At 36.4% G+C, this 26,774-nt stretch overlaps 1 protein-coding gene across 3 annotated transcripts in view; it reads right to left on the reverse strand.

Annotated features, from left to right (window-relative positions):
- Positions 1–607: 607 nt before the first annotated feature.
- The window catches only part of Tfrc (transferrin receptor), a 32,610-nt gene continuing 6,443 nt past the window's right edge, over positions 608–26,774 (reverse strand). For all 3 annotated transcript variants that reach the window (XM_015486811.2, XM_048794472.1, XM_048794471.1), the window contains exons 2-19: positions 26,452–26,510; positions 24,043–24,244; positions 23,354–23,555; positions 22,063–22,212; positions 21,746–21,845; positions 20,222–20,335; positions 18,144–18,242; positions 17,220–17,359; positions 15,499–15,656; positions 14,434–14,553; positions 12,580–12,665; positions 12,303–12,366; positions 10,729–10,796; positions 9,647–9,705; positions 9,346–9,427; positions 7,358–7,579; positions 5,128–5,268; positions 608–3,830 (exon numbers count right to left, since the gene is read on the reverse strand). In XM_015486811.2, the coding sequence (XP_015342297.1) occupies positions 3,588–3,830; positions 5,128–5,268; positions 7,358–7,579; positions 9,346–9,427; positions 9,647–9,705; positions 10,729–10,796; positions 12,303–12,366; positions 12,580–12,665; positions 14,434–14,553; positions 15,499–15,656; positions 17,220–17,359; positions 18,144–18,242; positions 20,222–20,335; positions 21,746–21,845; positions 22,063–22,212; positions 23,354–23,555; positions 24,043–24,244; positions 26,452–26,487 (2,286 nt within the window). In that variant the 5' untranslated portion in view covers positions 26,488–26,510 and the 3' untranslated portion in view covers positions 608–3,587. The remainder of the gene's footprint in view (positions 3,831–5,127; positions 5,269–7,357; positions 7,580–9,345; positions 9,428–9,646; positions 9,706–10,728; positions 10,797–12,302; positions 12,367–12,579; positions 12,666–14,433; positions 14,554–15,498; positions 15,657–17,219; positions 17,360–18,143; positions 18,243–20,221; positions 20,336–21,745; positions 21,846–22,062; positions 22,213–23,353; positions 23,556–24,042; positions 24,245–26,451; positions 26,511–26,774) is intronic.

Genomic DNA, 26,774 nt, shown 5'->3' on the forward strand with positions numbered 1-26,774 from the left:
AAAAAAAAAAAAAAAAAAAAAAGGAAAGAAAACCTATAAAATAAGCTGGGCTTGGGGGCACACACCTATTAATTCCAGGTACTCAGAAGGCTGAGGCACAAGGATCTCAAGTTAAAGGCCAGCCTAGGAAATAAAGAACTGGGGACTTAAATAGAAGAGCAATTGCCTAGCATTCCTAAGGTCCTGGGTTAGATTTTTGTAACTGGATGCCTAGAAAAGCTGTGGGATTTAAGATACTCTAAGGGCAAGGAAGGCAATTACAGAATGTCCAACACTGAGATAGAACCTGATATAAATTGTGGACTTGGGGTGATAATGATGTGTCTATGTAGATTCATCAATTCTAAGAAATGTACCACTCCAGTGTGAGATGTTAGTGGGGAAGGATGTGCCAGTGGCCAAGACTAGGGGGTATATGCAAACTCTGTACTTCCTGCTCAATATTATTGCAAAACAAAGTGTTCTTTAAAAGTAAATAAACTTTTAAAAATGTTGTAGCTAAGTGGTAGAGCACTTACCTCTCATTCATGAGAAACTGGGTTCGATCCTCAGCACCACATAAAAACAACATTTACAACTAAAAAAATATTTACAAAAAAAGTGACAGTTCAGTGTTCAAGCATTTTATTAAATCAGATAAATCTCCACATTGTTGCACATACCAACTTGTATATAATATAAGGGCATGTCATTTGTTTACAAAGCTGAGCAGTAGGCTGACACGTCTAAAATTTCAAGAACATTCAAAGAGCAAACACAGAAAAGGTCATGCAAGTTCTAGAATAGTGAGTGGATCATGACAGAGCTCACTCAATTTACCCTTTACCTTTCTAATGCACATATATTTAAGCAGGAAAAAAAAACAAAAAAAAAACCCTAAGACCATCAGGCTGCTATTGTCACTAGTCAGACACACATTTCAATCAGGGATGTTGAACCTCTTACCATTTGCTGGCCTGTTTAGAAAGAACTTAACCCTAATCATAGAAAAGGGTTAGTTTATTTGAAGAGACTTACTGTGGTAAAATGTATGCCCTTTATCCATATTATGCCTTGAAGTCACTGAGCTTTCATTAAAGTATTAATGCACAATACCCAAACTAGGCATCCCAGCTATGACCTTTCATTTAGCTACACTAAATGTCCCAGATAAAACACTGTGAAGATTAAAGATACCGTGAGTAGCGAAACAGTTCAACTGTAAAATAATCTAGGTCTACCATAATTTGGTAAGTGACACTAAGTTTAAGAACCTTAAAAGACCCTATGGACTTTTTCTCAGGTGACAGTTTTGAACTATCTTATGACACATTTGATTTTCAGGTTTATAATGATGGCTAACTAGAAAATAGACTTTTTACTCATGCAATCTCAAACTTACTTGTTCATATCTAGATAATTTATAACCCACCATACTAATGGGTATGTAGACATGATCAAAAAGATTCTTTTTGCAAGCTTTGCCTCACCACACCCTTGACTCCTCCCAACCCCAAACCTATGATCCCCTAGCTTTAAGCCATAAGATCAATTCTGAACTCAAACTTGCTTGAATTAAGTTTATAGGATATAACATGCAAATCAGGGGCTAAAGTTATATTCATTTGTCAACAGCAAACATTATAAATGTATGCTACTACCCCACTAAACAGAAGACCTGGAGAAACCACAAAGATTAAAAAAACACCCATATTAAATTAAAAAATGTTCTTGAAGTAATAATTTTATTTCACAGCAGTTCAATTTACCACCAAATGCTTAATGACCACAAAATGTTTCTGCAACTAAACTAAGAGTTATAGGGAATTGGGAATATATGTTAGATACTAACTATCTTCAAGCTTTGAAGATGTCATTGCATGAAGAAAATTATGGGAAACACTGTTCCCGATAATTATGTACACCCTTAGTGTAACATATGGAGATCACTGTCTCCGATATAGACACTGTGGTAGGCAAAAACTACCTTGTTCTTTATACATTATGGAAGACACTGCTCCCGATAATGTGAGTTAGGTTTGTGATAAAGGTACTGGAAATTTTGCAAAATTGGAATTTAAATTACACCCTGCATAAATTGAGCTGTAAAATTTTGTATCTAAGAATACTACCACAGCCTTTAAATAACATTTATTTATAAATTGGTCACAATTCACTGCATTTAGCAGAAATATCATTTTTATCTGGTAAGCTAAATAAAAGTCTTGATTAGCAACCCCTAATTAAATTTAATCGTTTTCCAATACTTAGCATCATAATTTTATTTGGCTTGCTGCTATTTTCTAACACCCTCAAGTATTGACCATGAGTGCAAAACTTCCAGTATCTGTTGGGTTTTATTAGCAGATGCTGCTTTTATTAAAAAAAAACGACAGTATAACTGTCATAATTATGGAAGGCACTGCTTCCGATAATTATCTTCTATAAAAAAAAAAACACCATTTATAGTGAACTCTGTCACTGATAAATAAACAATAAATATCTCAGTGCCAAAACGATAGAAAGCTTTCCCAAAAGATTAACACTTTGACCAAAAAATTGGCGGTGTGTTCTTTTAAAAGTCTGACAAACTGAGTCTGAAATTAAACGCCTAAAACTGATTCTCTTTCAGAATACTTTGGAAGAAACAAAAATAACAAAGAAGGAAACAAAGGCTATGGGGCAGGGGGCAGACGTCAGATGAAAAGAAAATGTACTATAAGTCTTTGGCTTCTGGTCTTCTCTTTTCTTAAACAATATTAACACATTAAGGCCTTACTCCTGAAATAAACAGTTGAACCTCATTCTATCCAACTAAAGGATCCCTATTTCAGATTTCATTAGTGGGAAAACAAGTCTTCTGAAAGTCAACTGTTTTGTTCAGGGATGCAGAAACCAACTAAATCCTTATGGAAGGGCATATCTCATTTGGAGAATATGATCCTATAATCTGGTATCTCTTAGCATCAAATGAAAGTGAAGGATCACACCAAGATACCATTTCCAGCCTTCACTAGAAATTACCTTCTTTCTTCCACTTCAAAAGATACCAGCTCAGCTGGGTACAGTGGTGCATGCCTATACTCCCAGCAACTTGGGAAGCTGAGGCAGGAGGATGGCAAATTTGAGGCCAGCCATGGCAACTTTGAGATCCTGTTGCAAAATAAAAAAAGGTTCCTCAGTGGACCACAGCTGGGTTCAACCCCCAGTACAGAGGGGTGGGGTGGTGGGGGGGAATAAAGAAAAGACACCAGCTCAGGTCAGCTCCTGTCCTTGGGATTTAGAACAACAGTTCATGTAACTGGTTCTGACATTTTCCTAATTAGAATGCAAAGAGGCAGTTATCTTTACAAAGCACTTAACATTCTAAAGATAATCAGAGAAAATACTCTGTCATGAACTTTTTTGGTGGTTACTCACTTTAACTTGAAATGCAGGTTCCTACCCTGTATTAAAAGCTGCCACCTAAAGACATCTAGTAGCATCGAGATGACTGGGTAGAATTTTAACATTAGGTTTTGTAGTCTTACTTGAAAATTTAGCATAACCAGCACAAGTCTAGAAACCAAACTACCCTGATGTTCTTACGTAAGTTAAGGGTATCATGTTTAAAACTCATTGTCAATATTCCAAACATCACCAGATAGAGCATTTGCTACTCCTTGAATAGTCCAAGTAGTCAGAGCCAACTGGTTTCTAAACAGAGTTTCATTAAAAGCACCATTATTTTTCTGACGTAATTTCAAGTTCTCTAGTAAAGCTGATACCGTATGAGAGCCAGAGCCCCAGAAGATGTGCCGGAAAGGAGAATCTCTTGGAGATACATAGGGTGAAAGAAAGTGATACTCCACCTATGAAAATAAAACAGGGCAACTTATACAGTGCTATGACTGCAGAGAGAGAACACTATTGTTGAGAACTATTGTTCTCCCACTTCAAATGTTAGACTGTCCTGATTTTGAGAACTTTGAAATCCAAGCCACTAACCTTCTAAAGTTAAAATTCTGAAGCAAACTGTCCATTCCTCTGTTAAAGTGAACTAACTATATTGAGATTTTGGGGTACAAGCAGATATCCTCTGTTCCTTCCAAGCAGACTAGGATAAAACAGTTACGGTCTGACTTAGGCAACAATTGATCTGTTTTTTCGGATCCTAGGGATAAACTCACAGCCTGGTGCATGCTAAGCATTCTAACTCTACAACTGAACTAAACCTGCAGCCCCCAAAGTGTTTATAAAGTACTAAAAAGAGGGGACGGGACATGATGTCTGTGATTCAGCCACTTGGGGAGGCTGAGGCCTAAGCAACTCAGGGAGTTGCTCTAATAAAATATAAAAAAGGGCTGAGGATACGGTCAGTGATGAGTGCCTCTGGGTTCAATCCCTGGTACCCATGACCCCTCAAAAAAGAGGTCTTAAAAAAAAAAAAACAAACCCTCAAAGCCAAATATTTCTTGTATTGCTGGGTTATATATGTTGATTTTAGATTTGCTAAGAGTTAAAATCTGCCTTCAATTCTAAATAAGCTAAGGACTCTAGGTTCCCAGATTTACTCTACTTTTTACAAATGTAAATTTAACAAGTAAAATTTTACACACTTCATTGGTCATCGTGGCATATGCCTGTAATCCCAGTGACATGGGAAGCCTAGGCAGGAGGATCGAAAAGTTTGAGGTCAACCTCAGCAACTGAGTGAGAGTGTCTCAAAACAAAAATTTTAAAAATGGCTGGGGGGGGTGCTGGGATTGTGGCTCAGTGGTAGAGCGCTCGCCTAGCACAGGCGGGACCTGGGTTCGATCCTCAGCAACACATAAAAAACTAAAAAATAAAAAATAAAAAGCTAAGAATTTAAAAAAGGCATCAGCCAATTTTCAATTAAAAAAAAAAATAAAATAAAAATGGCTAGGAATGCAGCTCAGTGGTTGAGCACCCCTGGATTTGATCACTAGTCCCAAAAATAAATTAAAAATTTAAAAATTACACATCTAGTTCCTCCTTTTTTGTTTTGATACTAGGGATTTAACCCAGTGGTAAGCTCTACCACTGAGTTATATCCCCAGCCATTTTTAACTTGGGATTGTGATCCTCAGCTTCCCCAGTAAGTACCTGGAATTACAGGAGTGTACTATTACTAAGAAGTTTACTTACTTTCATGATACGGTCATTGATTTCCCTCATGACAAATCTGTTTGTTTTCTCAGCATTATGGAAATCTGTTGTCAGTCTGGAAGTAGCACGGAAATAGTCTCCACGAGCAGAATACAGCCATTGTAGACTCAGGCCCATCTCCTGTCAAGGAAAGACATTAAATTCACTATTAGAAGTTGTGTTTCCTCAGTATGATTTTACGTATCATTTTAATAATGTAGATGTGGCAACTGAGGAGTAGTTTTATTTATTTATTTTTTTTTGAGACATGGCTTTGTTAAAAGTTGCTTAGGGCCTCACTAAATTACTAAGGCTGGCTTCGAACCTGCAATCCTCCTGCTTAGCCTCCCAAGCTGAGCTAAGATTACAAGTGCATGCCACCATGCCCAGCAGAAGAGAAAAGGAATGACTTGACAGGGAAACTTGGGACTCAAAACTAGAAGCATCTTGTACCAGAGGCTCTATGAACACAGTAATACATTCATTTTTTTTAACCCAGCAGCTAGTACAATTATCCATTCTTAATCTCATAAGAAAACCATCTTCATTAAGAAATTCAACATGGGCCGGGGATGTGGTTCAAGCGGTAGCGCGCTCGCCTGGCATGCGTGCGGCCCAGGTTTGATCCTCAGCACCACATACGAACAAAGATGTTGTGTCTGCCAAGAACTAAACAATAAATATTAAAATTAAAAAAAAAAAAAAAAAAAAAAAAGGGCTGGGAATGTGGCTCAGTGGTCAAGCACCTCTGGGTTCAATCCCTTTTCAGTACCCTCGCCAAAAAAAAAAAAAAAAAAAGAAATTCAACATAATTTACTAAAGAAAAATTATAATCCTATGTATTACATTGTTTCCAGTTAATTTCCCTATGGGGAAAACCACAAGTTGGTTCAATGAACTTCAACATCTAATTATTTCTATCTGGTGAGTCCCATTTTCTGAACAGTTACAATTAGTTTCAAGAAAGCCATAATTATTAAAATTCAGTTATCAGTGAGTTACTTCAATTAAGAACCTGTTAAATCAGGTCCTCATACCAGAAAACCAGTTGGACACCACATTAATAACTACTGGTATGCTCTTTCCATTTGAGCATTGTCCAAAAGGAATACAACCTATATTCACAACTGAGATCTTCATGTTTTACCTATGTACAGGTTGACTGGGATCAGACACAACAGAACACCACACAGCTCTACATTCTGAAGTACGTGTTGTGTTCTATCCTAAATTTATATCCCAAAGCTTCCTCCTTTTTCAAATGAGTAGAATACTAAAGCAAACTTATACCTCCATTTACTTTAAAACACTCTTCGTGTTCAAGTTCAATTCCCAGTACACACACACACACACACACACTCTCTCTCTCTCTCTCTCTGGTTGCCAATCATATAGCTCCCCAGGAATATCATACTTCAAACTGATGGATACTTTAGCAATAAGAACCTAGTCTCGTGGAAATGTGAATTAGTATAGCCATTATTGGAAAATAGAGGTTCCTCAAAAAATTAAAACTAAAGCTACCATATGATTCAGCAAATCCACTCCTGAGTATAAATCCTGAGTCCTAAAGGATATGAAATCAGGGTGTCAAAGAGATACCTGTACTCCCATATTTATTGCAGCACATTCATAATAGCCAAGGAATGGAAACCTAAGTGTCCATCAACCAATGAATGAACAAAGAAAATGTGGCTGGTACACATAGACAATAGAATATCATTCAGTCATTAAAAAAAAAAAAGAATGAAATCCCGTCGTTTATGACAACATGGATAGAACTACAGATCATTTTGTCAAGTGAAAAGCTAGACTCAGAGAGGTAAGGTACTACATGATCTCATTCATTCATATGTGGATAATCAAAAAGTGGATCTCACAGAAGTTGAGAGTAGAATGGTGGTTACCACAGTCTGGGGAGAAGGGAATGAGGGAGGGATGGGTAAAAGCTCATCAGTGGGTATTAAAAGTATAAAGTTCTGAAAAGGGATTGAACCCATGGCCTTGTGCATGCGAGGCAAGCACTCCACCAACTGAGCTAGATCCCCAGCCCTAAACAGAAAAAAATGTTTGAGAAGATATGTTTACCCTGATTTTAAAGATTATACAGTATATCAAAACTTCACATGGTACTCCATAAATACACATTTTATGCTTTTAGGTATCAGTTAAAAAATTAACTTAAATTTTAATAAAATTTATTTTTAAATAAATTTTAATTAGTGTTTACCTTTATATCTGCTCGGTACTGGTTCAGATCTCTCACAAATGAAAATAGTTTGTTGTTGTACATCTCATAGTCCAGGTTCAACTCAATGTCATGGGTAAGTTTAATCATGAACTGACCAGCCACTTCTGCAGCTGTTCGCATCATTTTGTCCAACTGAGGGACTTCTTTAATCAGTACATCATAGGTATCCATATTAGTATTCAAATAAGGATAATCCCCATTCTGGAAAACAAAGGAAGGCTACTGTACTCACGGGGGTTATAAGAGTTGGAGCCTCACATTCTAGCTCCACCATCAAGGTAACAGTTACTGCAATTCTTCATTTTTAAAAAAATATTTCTTTTAGTTGTACACAATGCCTTTATTTTTATGTGATGCTGGCAAGCATTCTACCGCTGAACCACAACTCCAGCCCACAATTCTTCATTTTTAATATATTCCCACCCACTTTTATCTCATATCTGCTTCTATAAGAAGATGACATTCTTGCTACTTCCTCTGAATCTATCCTTCTCCTATAATGACTAATTTCTTCCATCCAGGTCCTATAGAATTCATGTTTTATCATATTACATTCTCTGAACAGATTTCACACCAAATTCCTTGAAGCTATATACTTTGTTCTCTTTGGGAAGCTTGGCCCATATTGATGGGGAAAGAGAAAAAGCATACATGAATTGCACTATAAAAAGTGTTATTCTTGGATTAAAATTTACCTTCTTCCTAATCATGCAGCACTTGGTCCATTCATACATATTACCTTTCTAACAAAATGTTTGATGCTTCTTATACAACTTTAGTAACTATTTCTTATGCCTCCGCTCTACTCCCTGCTATTGTCCTCGGTGAAACTCTTACCGATAATCCCTTTGACTTTAATTCATTACTTTCAGACTGTACATTTCTGACTGTACCTCCTAACCAGAACTTCTAGGCTTTGTCATCTCAAACTACATTTGAAGTTTTAAAAGATCTTCTTAAGATCAATAGGAATCATAAAGTCCTTCAACCATAAGACATGACATCCAGTAGACATTATGACCAGCTAATTCAATCCATTTATGTTGCTGCTCTTGCAAAAGGTCAAAAAAATTTCAACCATATATCTCTAAATTCACATCTTTTATCACTCCCTAACTTTATATTTTCTTCCCTCCTAGTCCTAGCTAAAACACCCAATGATTAAAAAGTTCAATTGTGGACCTGGCTTCTACTGAATTGACAATTTGATGACAAATCAACAACTCCCATCTGACCCCACAATGCTAATGCTACTCTAGCTACTTCAGTACAGACAACTCCATCATTCTATTTATTCTGCCTGGCCTTCAGTGCCTTCTAACTGGCTCTTGTGTCAAGCCAATCTTATTTCTGTACAATATGCTCAGTTCAAAGTTCTGCCTATGGGCTGGGGATGTGGCTCAAGCGGTAGTGTGCTCGCCTGGCATGCGTGTGGCCCAGGTTCGATCCTCAGCACCACATACAAAGATGTTGTGTCTGCCGAAAAACTTAAAAAAATAAATATTAAAATTAAAAAAAAAAAAGTTCTGCCTAATGACAATTACACCTGTTTAAATTTTCTGCTTTTACCCATAAATCCCTGCTTATGACATGAGCATTGCTAGACAAAGATCTAGAACTTTGTGCAATATCTGTGCAATCATATATATATATAAAATCAATCAGTATTGTTTGGCAGAACTTTCTGCTTAATGTAAATATCCATACTGCATTATTCAATATTTAGTCCCTGGCTACTCAATCATTAAAGAAACTAAGCCTTGTTAGTAAAACTCATACTTCTTTGAAGAAATTTTAGTAATAAACTCAAATGCTCATTAAGCCGAGACAACAAGTCCATTTTAAAACTGATAATAAGGGAATGTGCAGTAATTACAACTTCTGAAAAATCTGAGCATTCTAGGAAAGTTGGTCTCAAAGCTAATGCAAGATCTAACATATAATGCTTTAGAACTCTTCAGACTCACCTCACAAAAACAGAAAGAGACTGCTGGAATTCCAGAATATGCAAGGAAAGGGAAAGCAGCATTATCAAAGGAAAGTTGCTCACTGCCAAGGAAAAGAGAACATGTCTTTAGAAAGGTTCCTAAAAAAACAGACTGCTGCCAAGCCACACCTCTAGCCTTGAAATAAATTCTTAAATAGAATATTCCTAAGGATAGCTAAGGTGGCTGCAAGGTTAAGAAGTTTGGAGTTCTACCTAACACAGTAGGTGCTACTGGGTGATTCTGCTTTTCTTTTGGCTTGTTCATTCACTTTTCAACTTACGCTTTGTTAACCCAATTGCTGTCCTGATACAGAGATAGTCCAGTAAGTGGATGTTTCACCTATAAAATAAGAAATTATCATTAGAACTTAACTTTTCTGAACTTATTCAAGCTAGTCACTAAATTATATTCATAATTTATATATTTACATTTACATTGAAAAAAATTTTCTTCAAAGCAGTTAAAACAGCTCAAATTTCTTAAGCTAACCCTATAGATTTATATGTCAATCCCATTACTTATGATGAGAAAAAAAAAAATGTCTTCCTTATTGACATTTTACAGGTGGCCTGACCACAATTTAAAATGTTCTTATCTAGCCTTCTGGATATGCCTATCTTGTTTCTGGTTTCTTCCTTGTACCATTTTTTTTTTTTTTAATGTATTTGTTAGTTATAGGTGGACACCATGTCTTTATTTTGCTTTATGTGCTGCTGAGAATAGAACCCAGGTCGCTAGAGCACTCTACCTCTGAGCCACAACCCGAGTCCCTCCTTGTACCACTTTTTATACTGCTAATCTAACCAGCAACTACATCACTGCCTTGAGGCCCTATAGTAATTTCTAGATTCCAACAGGATCAAGGCCAACATCCAGTATCTTACCTTTGTTTTCTCCCAACTCTAGTATATATCCTCTAAATCCATTAAGCAAATATTCTCTTTAACATGTGTTCCTCCCTCATTCAAAATTATAGTCATTTGTCTTTATTCAATGAATATTTCATCTGGACTTATATAAGTCCATTTAAGCCTTCCTTAGCATTCCAACTTATACACACTGTCCTGTGGGCATCTACAATACAATTCAAGGTCTCTTGGCATTTTGTTACATATTCCAAAGAAGATTATGTATTCTTTGAGATTGGAGCTCTGTGTGTGTGTGTGTGTGTGTGTTACCTTCCTCACCTCACGCAGTTCAACAGGTTAGGGATTAACAAAACAAGAGCATGACTTAAATAATGCTATTATAAAATTTATGCTAAATTCTTACCATTGGTTACTGATAATGGCCTAAATATTTTTCATCTTATATAAACATGACAAAAAAGTTATACATTTTTGTAATTAGTTATACACTCACGTCTTGCATTGTTTTCTCAATAAGCCTGTATAAGAGAGGGCTGGCAGAAACCTTGAAGTTGCGGGTACCTGCAAAGAAATTATTTTAACATTGCCCCTTTTCCATTAAGTACATTTCACATTGATATTTCTACAACTAAAAAAAAATAAGAACAGGAAGAGAGTAACCTACCTATAGCTGTGGCACTTAACAAATAGTAACAAAGTATACAAAAAAAAGTAGTTGAGGAGCCAAGATCTTTAGCAACTCTGAGAACTCTTTTTTTTTTTTAATTTTTTATTGTTGGTTGTTCAAAACATTACATAGTTCTTGATATATCATATTTCACACTTTGATTCAAGTGGGTTATGAACTCCCATTTTTACCCCGTATACAAATTGCAGAATCACATCAGTTACACATCCATTGATTTACATATTGCCATACTAGTGTCTGTTGTATTCTGCTGCCTTTCCTATCCTCTACTATCCCCCCTCCCCTCCCCTCCCCTCTTCTCTCTCTACCCCCTCTACTGTCATTCATTTCTCTGAGAACTCTTAATTGACTCAACTCAGGCTCTTAGTCCTTGACTTTACAATACCTTTGTGATTTTGAGACTTTTTTTAAAAGAGTAATTTCAGGTTCATAGCAAAATTAAGAGGAGGTACAATGATTTCCCATAGATATCCCACACATAATCTCTCCTATAATCTGTATTTTGATTTTTTTAAAAAATCTTTTTGATTCCCCCAAGTTAGGCCTGGCAGTCACCTGCTAGTTAAAGTAAATGTACTATACTCAATACATTCTGCTACAGAAGTAAAACACAGAAATAATGAGTGATATAAGAAAGATTTTAGTTTAATTATATCACCTTTCTTTTTCTTTCCAAAGTAGACTTTTTACTATTTTTAGTCCATTCATTAACTACATATAAACTTTAAGTAACATGCAAACTCTTTCATGAATTCGATTATCTAGTATTTCTATCAGTGCTGCCACAATCCAGCAGGATATGAATTAGAAGTTCTGCTCTATATGGTATGGGTTAGTTCCTTCTGGTCTAAAATATGGTCCAGATTAATGGTTCTAAAACTTAAAACACAGTTTGTTTGACTTATGTTCCAGTTTCTGACTCAAAAGATCTAGGGTGGGGCCTTGAAATGTGCATTCCTAATAGTCCTGATGTAATTGATCAGGGGACCACACTGAGACCCACTGCTCTAGACAAGTCAATCTGTGTCCATTCAGTAACCTCACGGATTATTTAGAGCTGATTATGTCCAGTATTTTTTTTATTTATTTATCTATCTATCTATATCTATCTATCTATCACAACTGCCTCCTTTATCCTTTTTTTTTTTTTTAAAGAGAGGGTTTTTTTTAAAAAAAAATTTATTTTCTAGTTTTCGGGGACACAACATCTTTGTTTGTATGTGGTGCTGAGGATCGAACCCGGGCCACACGCATGCCAGGCGAATGTGCTACCGCCTGAGCCACATCCCCAGCCCCCTCCTTTATCCTTTATGAACTTTTCTTATGTTGTTTCAGAGTTTACCTGAATTCATACAATTACTAGTGAAAAGGATACTTACCAAGAACAACTTTATCCAGATTAATATAAGTAAAAGCCTTTAAATGCAAAGAAGAAAGGTATCCCTAAAAAAGAAAATATTAATGAGTATGAATTAATATATATTTGAGTTAATAAGTATTAATCTATCTATTACATTAGCTCTTATTAGGGATTCATTTTTACATCTGGATTCTAAAATGGTATAAATAAACCTAAAAGAGCAATTTCTACAGGACAGCAAAAGTCAATACAAGTTCAGATGGCTGTTCTGAGTACAAATGATATGTAAAGAATACCTCAAGCCATTCAGTGGCACCAACCGCTCCAAAGTCTCCAGCACTCCAACTGGCAAAAATGATGCTTCTGCTGGGTTTAAACCCACCTGAAAGAGAACAAAAAAATTAGATTAACGTTGGGAAAGGGGTACAGGCAAGTAACTGACATAATAAAGCTTCTAATTCAAAATAGAAGATTTTAAAATATTGATTTTCCTATTGAGACCCCAGGTAAAGAGTGCTAAAGGAATAGGAATAAAATTTTTAAGTGATCTACAAAGGGTAGAATGAGATCTCTACCAGTAAGATTTCAAGTACACAATAGTTACTCCTTTTGTTGAGTCCCTTTGTTTTTTTGTTGTTGTTGCTTGGGGGGGGGGGGGTGGTTATCAGGAGGGGCACTTGACCACTGAGCCACATCCCCAGGCCTATTTTGTATTTTATTTAGAGACAGGGTCTGGGTTGCTTAGCACCTCACCATTGCTGAGGCTGGCTTTGAATTCCCAATCCTCCTGTCTCAAACTCCAGAGCTGTTGGGATTATAGGCATAAGCCTAACACTCCCAACCCTTTTTATTTTGAGACAGGATCTTGTTGAGTTGCTTAGGGCTTCACTAAATTGCTGAGACTGGCCTTGAACTTGAGCTCTTCCTGCCTCAGTTTCCCAAATCACTGAGATTACAAGGGTGCACCAATGATCTGGCTCTTGGAGTACCTTAACTCCTGAATCAAAAAATATTTGGAAATCGTAGTGCAAGTGTGATGTGCATCTTCTATAATCTATATTTTTTTTGGTAGGTGGGGAGTACTAGGGGTTGAATCCAGGGGCACTCTCTACTATTGAGCTGCATACCCAGCCCTCAAAACAAGAACTTTGAATTTGCAACCCTTTGGTGCCAGTCTCCAAATGGTTTGGATTATGGGTATGAGTCACCATGCCCTGTGATATCTATCTTCTTTGAGAACAATCTGCTTAGCAGCAAAGTCATTTAAAGGGTTTTTGTTTGTTCATTCATTCACTACATTGCCCAAGCTGACTTCACACTTGTGGGCTCAAGCAATCCTCTCACCTCAGTCTTCCAAGCAGCTGAGAAGACAGGCATGCACCACCACACCCATGTGAACAATACTTATGAAACAGAACAAAAACTCAGAAATTTAAGTTATGGGAAGTTTCTAGAGAAATCACATTTACGGCAGCTCCTTTTGGAACTACGTATGACACTGCTCTCCATCCCAATAATTATGCAAGATAATTACTTTTCTGTATCAATGTATTTTGTATAAAAGTTAACCAATTTACTATATAACTGAAAGGTTCAAGCATAATATGGGTTTGCATTATGTGTGTAGGTGGGTTAGAAGAGTGGCAAGTACCATAGAAAAGCTTGAAAATAAACAGAATATTATTATCATTTTGTTTGGCTTTAGCACCTTCATATATGCCACTATTAAATTTGGCATGTCATTCTGGATATGTCAAATTGGAGAAGGAAAAAAAAAAACAAGGCTCAATACTTTTCCAATATCCAAAAAACCTGATGATTTGGGCTAGGATTGTGGCTCAGGAGTAGAGGGCTTGCCTAGCACATCAGAAACCCTGGGTTCGATCCTTAGCATCACATAAAAATAAAGGTATTGTGTCCATCTACAACTAAAAAATAAATATTAAAAAAACCCCGATGATTCAATAAGACCCTTCATTAGAGTCATTTCAAAGTCAAAAGCAACTAAAAGAAAAGATAATCTACCTTATGTTTAAAAATTAGCATAAGAGAATCCTAAGAAGATAGGCAAAAGTGAAGAAAGCATATAATAATATCTAGAACTAAACATAGTACATAAAGGTTCAAAGGTCTCAAACTTTGTACTTTACCTTTTAAAACCATATCTGAAAATGTCCGGGCAAGTTCCAAGAGAAGAGCTGTTCCTACACTGGATTTTGCAGCGCCAGGACCCCAGGAATCTCTCTGGGCCCCTATTACAATATAGCGATCTTGGAGGGGTAGGGAGAAAAAGAAAATAAATTACTTTTTTACACAATTGAGTTTATTCTTTTTTTAAAAAAATATCGCTCAGAGAGCTGGAGTTGTAGCTCAGTGGTAGAGCATTTTGCTTGCCTAGCATGTGTGAGGCACTGGGTTGAATACTGGGCACAGCTCAGTTGGTAGAGAGCTTGCCTTGCATGCATAAGGTCCTGGGTTCAATCCCCAGCACTACAAAAATAAATAAATAAATGTGTTGTGTCCATCTACAACTAAAAAATTATAAAAAATAGTGCTCAGGGGTGCTTATACCCTACCCTGTTCTAAGTTGTAAGGCTAGTCTTGAATTTACTCAAGTCTTCTGAGAAAATGGGATCACAGGCAAGCAATACTGCACCTGACCTTTTTTGTTGTTGTTGTTTCAAGGATTGAACCTAGGGGCACTTAATCATTGAACCACATATCCAGCCCTTTTTTATTATAGAGACAGGGTCTTGCTAAGTTGCTGGGGTTTGGCTTTGAAGTTGCGATCCTCCTGCCTCAGCATCCCAACTGATGGGATTACAGGTGTGCACCACAGCATCCAGCTATGATGAGCTTTAAAACTGTTTTCTAATAATTAAGTCTAGAATAAGCATGCCAGTAAAGTGTAGAGTATGCATTAAGTATAAAAGAGCCTAACTACAGATAGACATAGAACATCGGAGATTAAAAATGTGCTTATCCCTAGTCTAGTAATGATGGTCAGTTTTAAACTAGGGTCTTGTTACCTCCCAATAAGGCTGATAACACCACAGTCCAGGTGAGGACAGATAAGATTTAGCACTTCATAAAACCAACCCATGCTAGCCTTCCTGCACTCCCTACTTCTCTGGCCACATGCCTAAGGGGAGAATTTAAAAAAAAAAAAAAAAAAAAATCAATGGAAAAAGTACAAAACAAAGGTCTTTCTTTACCTGGTTCTTCAAAGCCTTTAATAACTCCAAAGATATTAAGAATTTTTATCTCCTTCAGCACATTGTTCACAGATAGCTTCACATTCATATTCTCTGGGAATTGCATCTTACATGAAGAGTCTGTTCTCCAACTAGAAGGACAGTCTTTTTCCATTTTTCTAGAAGTAGAAAACAGGCAAAGATCTGGGTTATTGTTATTTCTGTAAGGATTGGAAAATCAGTCCTACAGTCTGTCCAGGTTCTAGGTTCAAAGGACACATAAAGAGAATATAAAAAATTTAATCCCTAGTGGTCAACAATTTTCCTCTTACTCTAATCCGTAGGCAGTTATTTGAAAACCATGAGTTATTTCCTAGTTTAACAATATTTTTAAATGTCTCCTTACTCTCATCTGCCTGAGACAAAGCTAGTTTACATTTGAAATACATGCCAAGATGTACTCAGAACGAAGATCATAAAAGTCCATTAATATAATTCATATTTCCCAGCTTTCTCCACCAAAGGTAATGTATATTCTCATCTATTACAAAAGAATATTCCTATGTTGCTGGGAGTTAGTTATCTTTCCCTAATGTTTCGTTTAAAAAAAAAAAAAAAAAAAACCTGCATCAAAACATTACGCCCATGGGTGGTACAGGATAGAGTTCAAACCAGCCTCAGCAACAGTGAGGCAGTGCTAAGCAACTTAGTGAAACCCTGTCTCTAAATAAAACACAAAAAAAGGGGACTGGGGTTCTTTTTTTGGTAGAGTGCTTGCCTGTACTTGTGAGTCACTGGGTTCAATCCTCAGCACCACAGGAAAAATAAAACACTCTGAAATAAGTAAAGATTTGGTTTTGTAAAATACAAAAAAGGGCTGGGGATGTGGTTCTGTGTTGAGTGTCCCCCAAGTTCAATCCCCAGTAACCGCCCCACAAAAAAACAATTATTACCCCTTACTATAACTCAATTTTTTCAAAGTTTGAATAAAGATCTAAAATTAGATATCTATTGTATGACAATATTAGGCAGAAAAAAATTAATGATATGTGTACTTTCAGACTGGAATATTTCTTGTTTTGAGATGGGGGTCTCACTATGTTGCCCAGGCTGGTCTATGGGCTCAAGCGAACATCCTGCCTCAGCCTCAGCCTCTTGAGTACTGGGACTACAGGCAAGTGCTACCACAGCTGGTTATACTCTGCTTTTAAGAGGTACTTGTGTATTAGGGAGGATTATCCAAAAGAATTAATTATGACCATAAAACATTTGAAAACTATTATGAGAACTGAGGACATTCAACATAGACCAGGAAACCAGAATAATTCTGGGCTACCAAAGAAAATCACCCAAATACTAGTGGATGTTACAGTGTTACTGCAGCTCAACATGAATTCTAACATATTTTCTCCTATAATTTAATAAGTTACCATAGGTAACAACATGCTTTACCATAAAAAGGACTCAAGCAGAAGTTATGCCAGAATACCACAATGAATTCACTGACCAAATTGAACAAGAATTCCTGAGTTTATAAATCTAATATCTATTATCAATATCATTTTATAGAGAATTTTTTCATTTTATTCATACCAAGTTATTAAATAAGTATTCCCCAAATTCCCAAATGTGAAAAATTATACACAATTATTTTCAGGTTTTATTAGATCAATTTAAGCTTATTAGTCAGTCTTCTCTTATAAAACCTCATCTTACAAGACGGCTTTCAAATAATAACTTACGCTAACAGCTTTTCTGCACAGTCTCTGGAAATTGTTTGGACAGGTATATTAGGCAATCCTGATGATTGAGATGGAGGAAACTGAGTATGATTGAAAGATGGGAATCCAGGTGTATAAGGGTCGCCTGTTCCCAGATGAGCCTAGTAAATAGAAATGAAAGAGTTAATTAGTTCTCTCTGCCACTTAAGAAGTTACCTAGAAGATTCAGATTGGTATAAGGCTACACAGCCCAAGCTAGTTCAACAACCTAAAGTCTAAGTGGCTCCATAATATGTAACACTTATTTTTAGATGGCATAGGCCAAATTCTCAATTCAAAGCACTACTAATGAAGTATTTTTGGCAATAAATATTTTTAGCAATTTCAATTTAAGGCACTATATACACCTTATTTTCTTTATGGTACTGGAACTGAACCCAGGGCACTCTATCATTGAGTTATAGCCCCAGATCCACCCCCCCTCTACACACACACACCCTTTGGAGGCAAGGTCTCACCAAGTTACCCAGGCTGGCCTTGAACTTAAAATTCTCCTGCCTCATCCTCTGCTTGAACCCCAGGCATGCACCCACCCTGGCAGCTCAAGACATTACTGATAAAGTACTTATCTCCCTACTTCCTATTAAAATTCTATTAAAGGAGTATTAAAGGAGGCATAGTTCTATTTAGTTATTTTTTTTTTCTTTTTTTTTGGAACCAGGGATTAAACCCAAGGGCATCTAACCACTGAGCCATATACCCAACCTCTAAGTTGCAAAGACTGGCTTTAAACTTGTGATCCTCCTGCCTTAGCCTCCCTAGTCACATGTATTACAGGCATGCTCCACCATGTCCAGTGCATAGTTTTAATTCTATTAAGGTAGGTGGAACCAGTAACAATTAGGAGAACTCAAAAACTCACTGAATTAAGAAATAAGAACTCACATGTCCAAAGACTGCAAGGTCTGCCTTAAGAACGGGAAACGTAGCCTGGTCCATGTATATTAAGACACCAATTGCATTTGCGCTTTCAGCATTTGCAACCTACAGAAAAACATAGTCAGAAAATGAAGATCTAATCATATAAGGTAAGAATAATATACATTGGACTTTAAGCTAAAGAACAAATTGTTACAGGACTAAACTGATATTCCCAAAAGTTTCAAGTATCTTATACATTTAGAAAAAAAAAATCCCTTGAAACTTAACAAATTACAGAGAATCTTGAAAATTGATTCAAGATAACCAGTCTTTTAATATTTTCCAGTCCCTTTCTCAATAGGACCCCTAGCTCAGAAAATAATTCCAAGAGTTAATAAATGAGATGGCATCAAGTTAAAAAGCTTCTACAAGCATAGGAAACACTTGAGAATGTGTAGAGAGAACCTACAGAATAGGAGAAATTTTTCTGAGGATTAATATCCAGAAAACATAAAGAACAAGTTTAACAAACAAAAAAACCAACTAACCCAATTAATAAATGGGCAAATGAACTAAATTGACACTTCTTACAATGGCCAAAAATATATGGAAAAAAAATGTTCAACATCATTAGCAATTAGGGAAATGAAAAACATAACTACACTGAGATTTTATCTCAGACCAATCAGAATGACAGTCTTCAAGAATACAAACAATAAGGGATGTGGCTGTGGCACTCACTCACCTAGCACATGTGAGGCACTGGGTTTGATCCTCAGCACCACATAAAAACAAATAAATAAAAATGAAGGTATTGTGTCCATCTACAACTAAAAAATATTTTAAAAAGAATACAAACAATAATAAAGGATATGTTGAAAAGGGAACACTCTTATACTGTTGGATGGACTATAATTAGTACAACCATTATGGAAATTAGTATAAAGGTTCCTCAAAAGTCTAGGTATGAAACCTCCATATGATCCAGCTATACCATTCCTCCATATTTATCCTAAAGAATTAAAGTCATCATACTATAGTGATACATGCATACCCATGTTTATAGCAGCACAATTCACAACAGCCAAATTATGGAACCAACCTAGGTGTTGATCAATAGATGGATGAATAAAGAAAATGTGGTACATATACACAATGGAGTTTTATTCAGCCATAAAGAAAAATGAGGCGCTGGAGGTGTAGCTCAGTGGTACAGTGCTTGCCTAGCACGGGTGAGGCACTGGGTTTGATCCTCAGCACCACATAAAAAGTAAACAAAGTTATATAAAAAATAAAATGTAATTTTCAGAAAAATGGATGGAACTTGAGAACATGTCAAGTGAAATAAGCCAAACTCAGAAGGTCAAGGATCAGAAGTTTCTCTCACATGTAGAAGCTAGAGAGGAAAAAAAAAAAAGAAAAGGGGAGTGGGTTCCTTGTGAAAATCAAAGGGAGATCGATAGAGGAAAGGGACCAGGCAGGACAAGTTGAGGGTAAGTGGAAATACTGGAGAATTATATTGGCCAGATCATATTGTTGTTATATTCATACATGCATACATAATATCAAATCCTACCTTTACATACAACTATAATGCACCAATAAAAAAATATGGAAAATATTTTACGATCTTGTCCTTTGTGTAGCATGTTTTAATTTCCTCTTTAATAAAACATAACTGAATTCTATACACACATAAAGCCGGGTTATACAGACATAATTTAAATTGCTTTCATTTAAGCTTCTTCTTCTTCTTTTTTTTTTTTTCCTTTTATTACTGGAGACTGAACACAGAGGCTCAACCACTGAACTACTTAGGTCCTCCCTAAGTTGCTGAGGCTGGCCCTGAAATTGTGATACTCTCAGCTTACAGAGTAACTGGGATTACAGGAGTGTGCTCATGCCCTGCTCATTTAAGCATTTTTTTATTATTTCATTTTCACTCATAGACAATGATGTCTGGCTACAAAATACTAGGAAGTGAATATGCCATAGTTTTGAAATATCCTATGATTTTAGATAAATGAAATTTGAGAAAATTGACAAGAAATAGCATTTAACTAACTAGTAAGATACCATTGAATTTGATAACCCATACTCACCTTTTCTGCAAAAGTGATTTTCCCAGCTTTAACAATCACTAAAGATCCATTAACAGGAACATTTAAATCCTCAAAGTCTTTTTTAGTGCCAAAATTAGCACGAACCAATCTGCCCTAGAACAAAGACAGTAGGTTTAAGAGCATTAATGAGCTGTATCAGAACAGCTATAGAATCTGAAAGAGGAAACCAAGAAAGGGAGGGAAAAAAAGTGGGGGGTCAAAGCCAAAAAGATATTGTAAAGTTCTGAATGTCAAAACTGGTCAGTTATCAGGAGTAAAACCAAGATTCCCAGCTTCCTTTATTTATGCTTTTGCTTATCACATGATGGCTTTAATTTAAACACTATTTTACATTGCTTCGGCTACTTCTGGGGAAAAAAAAGTGATAATAGGATATACTAAACACAGAGGCATATACAGGCTATCATAGAAGCACCAATGGCATAAGATTTCCATTCCTGAATCTCAGACAATTAAGGACATGCCTAAGTTTTAACTGAAGAGTATAATAAATCTTTCTAAAAAATTGTTTAAATACTATATTAAAATAATGTGACTTGCATAAACCAACTTTTAGATGTTTGCATAAGTTGTCATCAAGTTTCTAAACTATTAGTATTCACTATTAGTGAACAGCTAGCTATAAACTAACATTAATAACCCAATATCTGAATATAGAAAAATTGCAGATGAACTAAAATCTCAATGTTACATAACAAAACAATCTCCCCATCTCCAAATGATACAGGTGACCAATCAGGAATGCAGAAAACCACCATAAAACTTCATCTGGCGCAGAAGGCACCCATTAAATATAAAGCCAATATACAAATGTATGATTTATAATTGGCAAATAATCTGACAATTTATTATTTACTTTTATGGTGATCAAACCCAGGGCTTTGTATATACATGTAGACAAGCATGCTACCAACACTGAGTCACACCCCCAGCCCAAGGTGGCTATTTAGCTGTTCCAAAGGGGAGTTTGATATGTGCATTCATTAGCAAATACCACCATGTGTCTGGCACTCTCCAAGGCTGTGGGACATGTCATAAATGAAACTAATCTCTAGTTTACATTCAGTGGAAATAAATAGTTGGTGTTAGGTGCTAGAAGTATATGAAAGGGAAAAACAAAACAAACAAACAAACAACAACAACAACAAAAAAAAACAGTAAGAGGAAAGTAATTAGAGGGAAGCTACTTTTTTGCATCCCCAATCCTTGCCAAGTTGCTTAGGACTCCCTATGTTGCAGAGGCTGGCATGGAGTTTGCGCTGCTCCTGCTTCAGCCTTCCAAGTTGCTGGGATACAGATGGGGGTGCATCACAGCACCCCATGGAAGGCAAGTTTTATAAAACTTCATAAAAGTCTTATAAAACTTTATAAAAGGTTTGAGATAGGAACATGCTTGAGTTTAAATGGTAAACAACAAGAAGGTCAAAGTGACCAGAGCAAAATGAGTGAAGAGGAGAGCTATTCATCAGAGTAGTGTTTCATGCACTGTTTTGCCTTACTTACAGTAACTGTTGCTGCTTTACTGTATGCAACGTAACCCTCTGGATTCTCCAACAGGTATGGCAGGCTATTATTCAATAGAATCACCGAGTCTTGAACATGGCTAAAAAAAGATTAAATTAAAATGAAGCTAAGACCAACCTTGGGGAAAAATATATTAAATAGCTTGAATACATTTAGTATCAGACTTGAATTATCTGGCTTGAGGGAATTTTGCTCTAAATCTTAAACTTATTTTTTACTTTTAAAGTCATTGCTATGTTAGCATGACTTGAAAGTCATTACTTCTATAAAATAAGTTTATAGATCTTTTGACATACCTGCCTTTGACCTGAATCTTAACATAGTGTTCGTCACGCCAGACTTTGCTGAGTTTAAATTCACGGAATTGATTTTCAATAAAATAGGCAAGATTTTCATCTTTCTGAGACCCAGCCTCACGAGGGGCATATGTATTTTGATTCAATTGCCTAGAGGGAAAAAAGTATGTTAAAACATTTATAAAAGGGCTGGGGATGTGGCTCAAGCGGTAGCGCGCTTGCCTGGCATGCGTGCGGCCCGGGTTCGATCCTCAGCACCACATACAAACAAAGATGTTGTGCCTGCCGAAAACTTAAAAATAAATAAATAAATAAATATTAAAAAAAAAAAGGTGCCTCCTTAAATTCTGCTAGGTTCACTCACTTCTTCTCTTAAAAAAAAAAAAAAAAAAAAAAAACATTTATAAAACATTTATTCCAATCACCAAGCAAAGTGTTTTAATCCCAGAGCTCAGAATTATCCTCACAATTAAATGAACTATGACCCAAACTTCCTAATTGACCAGATAGAAAAAAAATCAGAAGAAAAAAGATGTGTAGTTTCAATTTTTACCTCTTTGAGGCATTTTGAATCCCCTGGAAGCAAAACTGTCAGAACTCACATGGTTCTTACTAATGATACTCAGCACACTAATTTTTTGCCCCTGTCTCCCATGGACCACACTTAATTTGTCCATAATGCCTATGAAGTAAAATACCAAAATTGCTAATTGAAAATGTAGGAAGCTAGCAAAAGGTAAAAAGATGATTTGTTTTTTACACAGAGACATGTGTTGAGGAAGATGGGACAGAAACTTTATAAGGATATCTCTTGGGTTATGAATTAATGAGTGAGAACCAGCAGAAATCAAGAAATAGTAGAGCACATATCAAGTCAGGCAGTCAAATAAGTCATGACTGTAGAAGATGAAAGAAACTATGCCCTTGTGGACAGTAGCAGAGCTCAACACGTTGTGACAAAAGGCTAAGATGGAACTGATCAAAGCAGAAAAGTCTTGATAATGAGCAATAAGCTACAGCAAAAAAAAAAAAAAAAAAAAAGGATGGCAAAAAGATCAAAGCTATGAAATTTTCAATGGAGAATTCCCAGGAAAGTTCTAACTTTTCTCCACTACTGCTGAGTTTCAATTCCTTGCTGACCCCCTTTTTTTTTCTGTAGCTATTGGGAAATCTCCCCTACCCTAAAAAGCCTCTCCTCAAGACTCAGCCTTGTTTTCTTTCACTGCCACCTAATAATCAGTAATATGCATTTAGACATTGAAGATGAACTTGTGAAGTAATTCAAACTTACGTGATAGTGCTGGTGAAATCTATGGTATTCAGTTTCTCTGACAACATTGCTTTAAGGTCTGCCCAATACAAGCGAGAAGGTGTTTCATGGAAGTCCTCTTCTGCTTCTGAGTTTTCTGATTCCTCCACCCCTGTTCCTGATTTTCCACAGTCAGTTTTTGGTTCTACTCGTTTACAATAGCCGAGATAACCAATCATAAATCCTGAAGATAAAAAAGTTTGAGCAATAAACTTGTAGAACTTATTAATAATCTACACCCATAGAAATCGTTAATTTTAAGCTAAATCTTGAAAATACTGATTTTAATTAAATTCTAACTAATTTTAAAGTATACAATGCATTTCTGTTTCAGAGATTTTAAACCATTGAATCTATTATACAGTAACTACTTAAACAGTTTATTTGTTCAAACTCTAGGTAGGTACGCTTTCTCATCAGAAGCCTTCCTTGAAACCTCAGGCTGAGTTTCTTTGCTTCAAATAACCTGTGTATGTTTCTAGAATAAGATATGCACAAGATATTAAAATTATTTGTGTATCTCTCTTCTACTACATTAAATTCAATGGCAGGTATAAAGTATTAGTTATCATTGTACTGCTAGTGTCTAGCATAGTGATATTTAAAGGTACAAAATAACGATCTGCTGAGCTAAAATAGACTTCTCAAAATTGGTTAGAAGAAACACTTACCAATCAAGAAAAAGATGATTACAGCAATAGTCCCATAGCAGATACTTCCGTTAAACCTTTTTGATTTGGGGACATTGGCCCTCATATTACTGTCAGCATTTTCTTCTTCATCTACAGCTAGTTTCATCTCGACATGACTATTATCTCCATCTACTTGGCGTGCCAGACTAAACCGGGTATATGACAATGGTTCTCCACCAAACTGAGATTTAACAAAAAAAAGAAAGCATTATGGAGGAAAAAAAAAAAAAAAAAAGGAATTAGGAACATTTACAAAAGCTTGCTCAAGTACTAAACTTGGTTTTTCTTTTCTTTTTTGGTGGGGGGTGGTAGTGGTGGTACTGGAATAGATCCCAAGTCCTAGAACTTGCTAGGCACTATACAACTGAGCTACATTTCACAGCCTGTTTTATTTTAAGACAGGGTCTCACTAAGTTGCCTAGACTGGCCCTCAACTTGAAAATCTCCTACTACTTCAGCCTCCTGAGAAGCTGAGAGTATAGGTGTATGCCACCATGAAAATGCACATGCACAAGTACCATACTTGGACCATTACTATCACCTGATAGAGTTTTTGTTGTTATTGTTGTATTGTACCAGGGATTGATTGAACACAGGGGAACTTAATTATTGAGTGAAAACGCCAGTCCCTTTTTTAAAAAATTGAGACAGGGTCTCAGCTAAGTTGCTAAAGCTGTTTTTGAACTTGTGATCTTCCTGCCTCAGCCTCTCAAACTGGGATATCAGGTGTGTACCACCATGCCCGACCTACCTGATATACATTATTAAAGGAAAAGAAGTTTCTCTTTCAAATTAACAACCTTCCCTCTGCCCAGTTCTGTCAATGGCAGATGAGGGCTAGATCACATACTGGTCTTCTTCATTAAGCTTTTTCATTCAGGATTTCTGTTTGTATATCTCCTCTATACTTTTTTTTTTTTTTTGTACCAGGGCACTCAACCCCTACACCAACTCCCCAGCCCTATTTTATATTTTATTTAGAGACAGGGTCTCACTTGAGTTGCTTAGCACCTCACCGTTACTGAGGCTGGCTTTGAATTTGCGATGCTCCCGCCTCAGCCTCCCAAGTTGTGCCCAGCTCCTCTATACATTTTTTAAAAATTTTTTTTCAGTGGAACTTTATTTATTTATTTAGATGCGGTGCTGAGATGGAACCCAGTGCCTCACACATGCTAGGCAAATGCTATACCATTGAACTACAGCTATAGCCCCTCCTCTACACATTTTTAAAAGAGAATTCTTCACACTAAGATATCAGGTCTTGCTGTGCTGCCTAAGCTGGACTCAAAGGTCCTCATGCCTCAGCCTCCCAAGTAGCTGGGACTATACCTATACACCAACATGCCTGGCTTCCTGTGATACCCTCTAGATATTCCTTAGTTCATCCTATCAAATAGAACCAACATAACCAAACATACCCAAACACCCTGAAGCTTCTACAATATTTTCCATAATTAATCTTAATCAGAACTGAATCTATTCCTGTCTTCACACAAACATTGGAACATATCTTGGTATTGGGAGTGCTCCCAGAGGAAGGGTGGATCATACCAGGGGGCATTTTCTGTTGCTATAATAAAATACCTGAAGCTAGATATTAAAAAACAAACAAACAAACAAACAAAAAAACCAAAACTGAATCTAGGGCTGGGGTTGTAGTTCAGTGGTAGAGAGCCTGCCTAGCATGTGTAAGACACTGTGTTGGATTCTCAGCACCACATATAAATAAAATAAAGGTACACTGACAACTAAAAAATATTAAAAAACAAAAACAATCTAGCTGGGCATGGTGGTGCACACCTGTAATCCCAGTGACTTGGGGAGGCTGAGGTAGGAGAATTGCGAGTTCAAATCCAGTCTCAGCAAAGGCGAGGAGCTAAACAATTCAGTCAGACCCTGTCTCTAAATAAAATACAAAATAGGCCTGGGATGTGGCTCAGTGGTCAAGTGACCCTGAGTTCAATCCCCAGTACCAAACAAACAAAAAAACCCACAAGTGAATCTACAGCCTATATGAATCTACCCTATATGTGTGATGACATATACATGTAATCCCAGCTACTCAGGAAGCTGAGGTACATACAATTTCAAGTTAGAGGCCAGCCTGGCAATTTAGTGAGATACTATCTCAAAATAAAAAATTAAAAAAGGATTAAGGCTCAGTCGTAGAGTATCCCTGGGTTCAATTCTCAGTACCCCCCCACACACACACACACAAAAGCCTGGATATACCCTTCCTTTATGGGATCTGTATATGCCTCAAGACCTGTTCAAATGTAAAAGATCACATAAGTATAGTTGGGGATATTATATCATGCTTGCTGGGTGAAAGTCAGGCTTTTATACTTCACATACTTGCAGACAAAAATATAATTAAAAATATCTTACCAAGTTAGAGATTGCTGATCTGGCTTGATCCATCATTGTGAGTTGCCACAGGGAAGAACCTAATATTAGAATAAAGAATTAATATAATGAGATAGATAATACTATATCAAATTAGTGAGAGCTTTTCATCATCAGAATAGATTATTATATATCAAATTCCTGAATTAAAGCAGGGTAGCAGTGAGGTTAGCTTGAAAGACAGGACAGAAACAAAAAATTTGAATATGGACTACTTACTAATGCTACTCTATCAATGCCAGATTTTGGGAGTGTGATAATGATGTTATATTTTTGTTCTTAGATTAATGACAAGTAATTAAGGA

The sequence above is a fragment of the Marmota marmota genome, unplaced genomic scaffold (genome assembly GCF_001458135.2).
Source record: "Marmota marmota marmota unplaced genomic scaffold, marMar, whole genome shotgun sequence".
Lineage (NCBI taxonomy): Eukaryota > Metazoa > Chordata > Mammalia > Rodentia > Sciuridae > Marmota > Marmota marmota.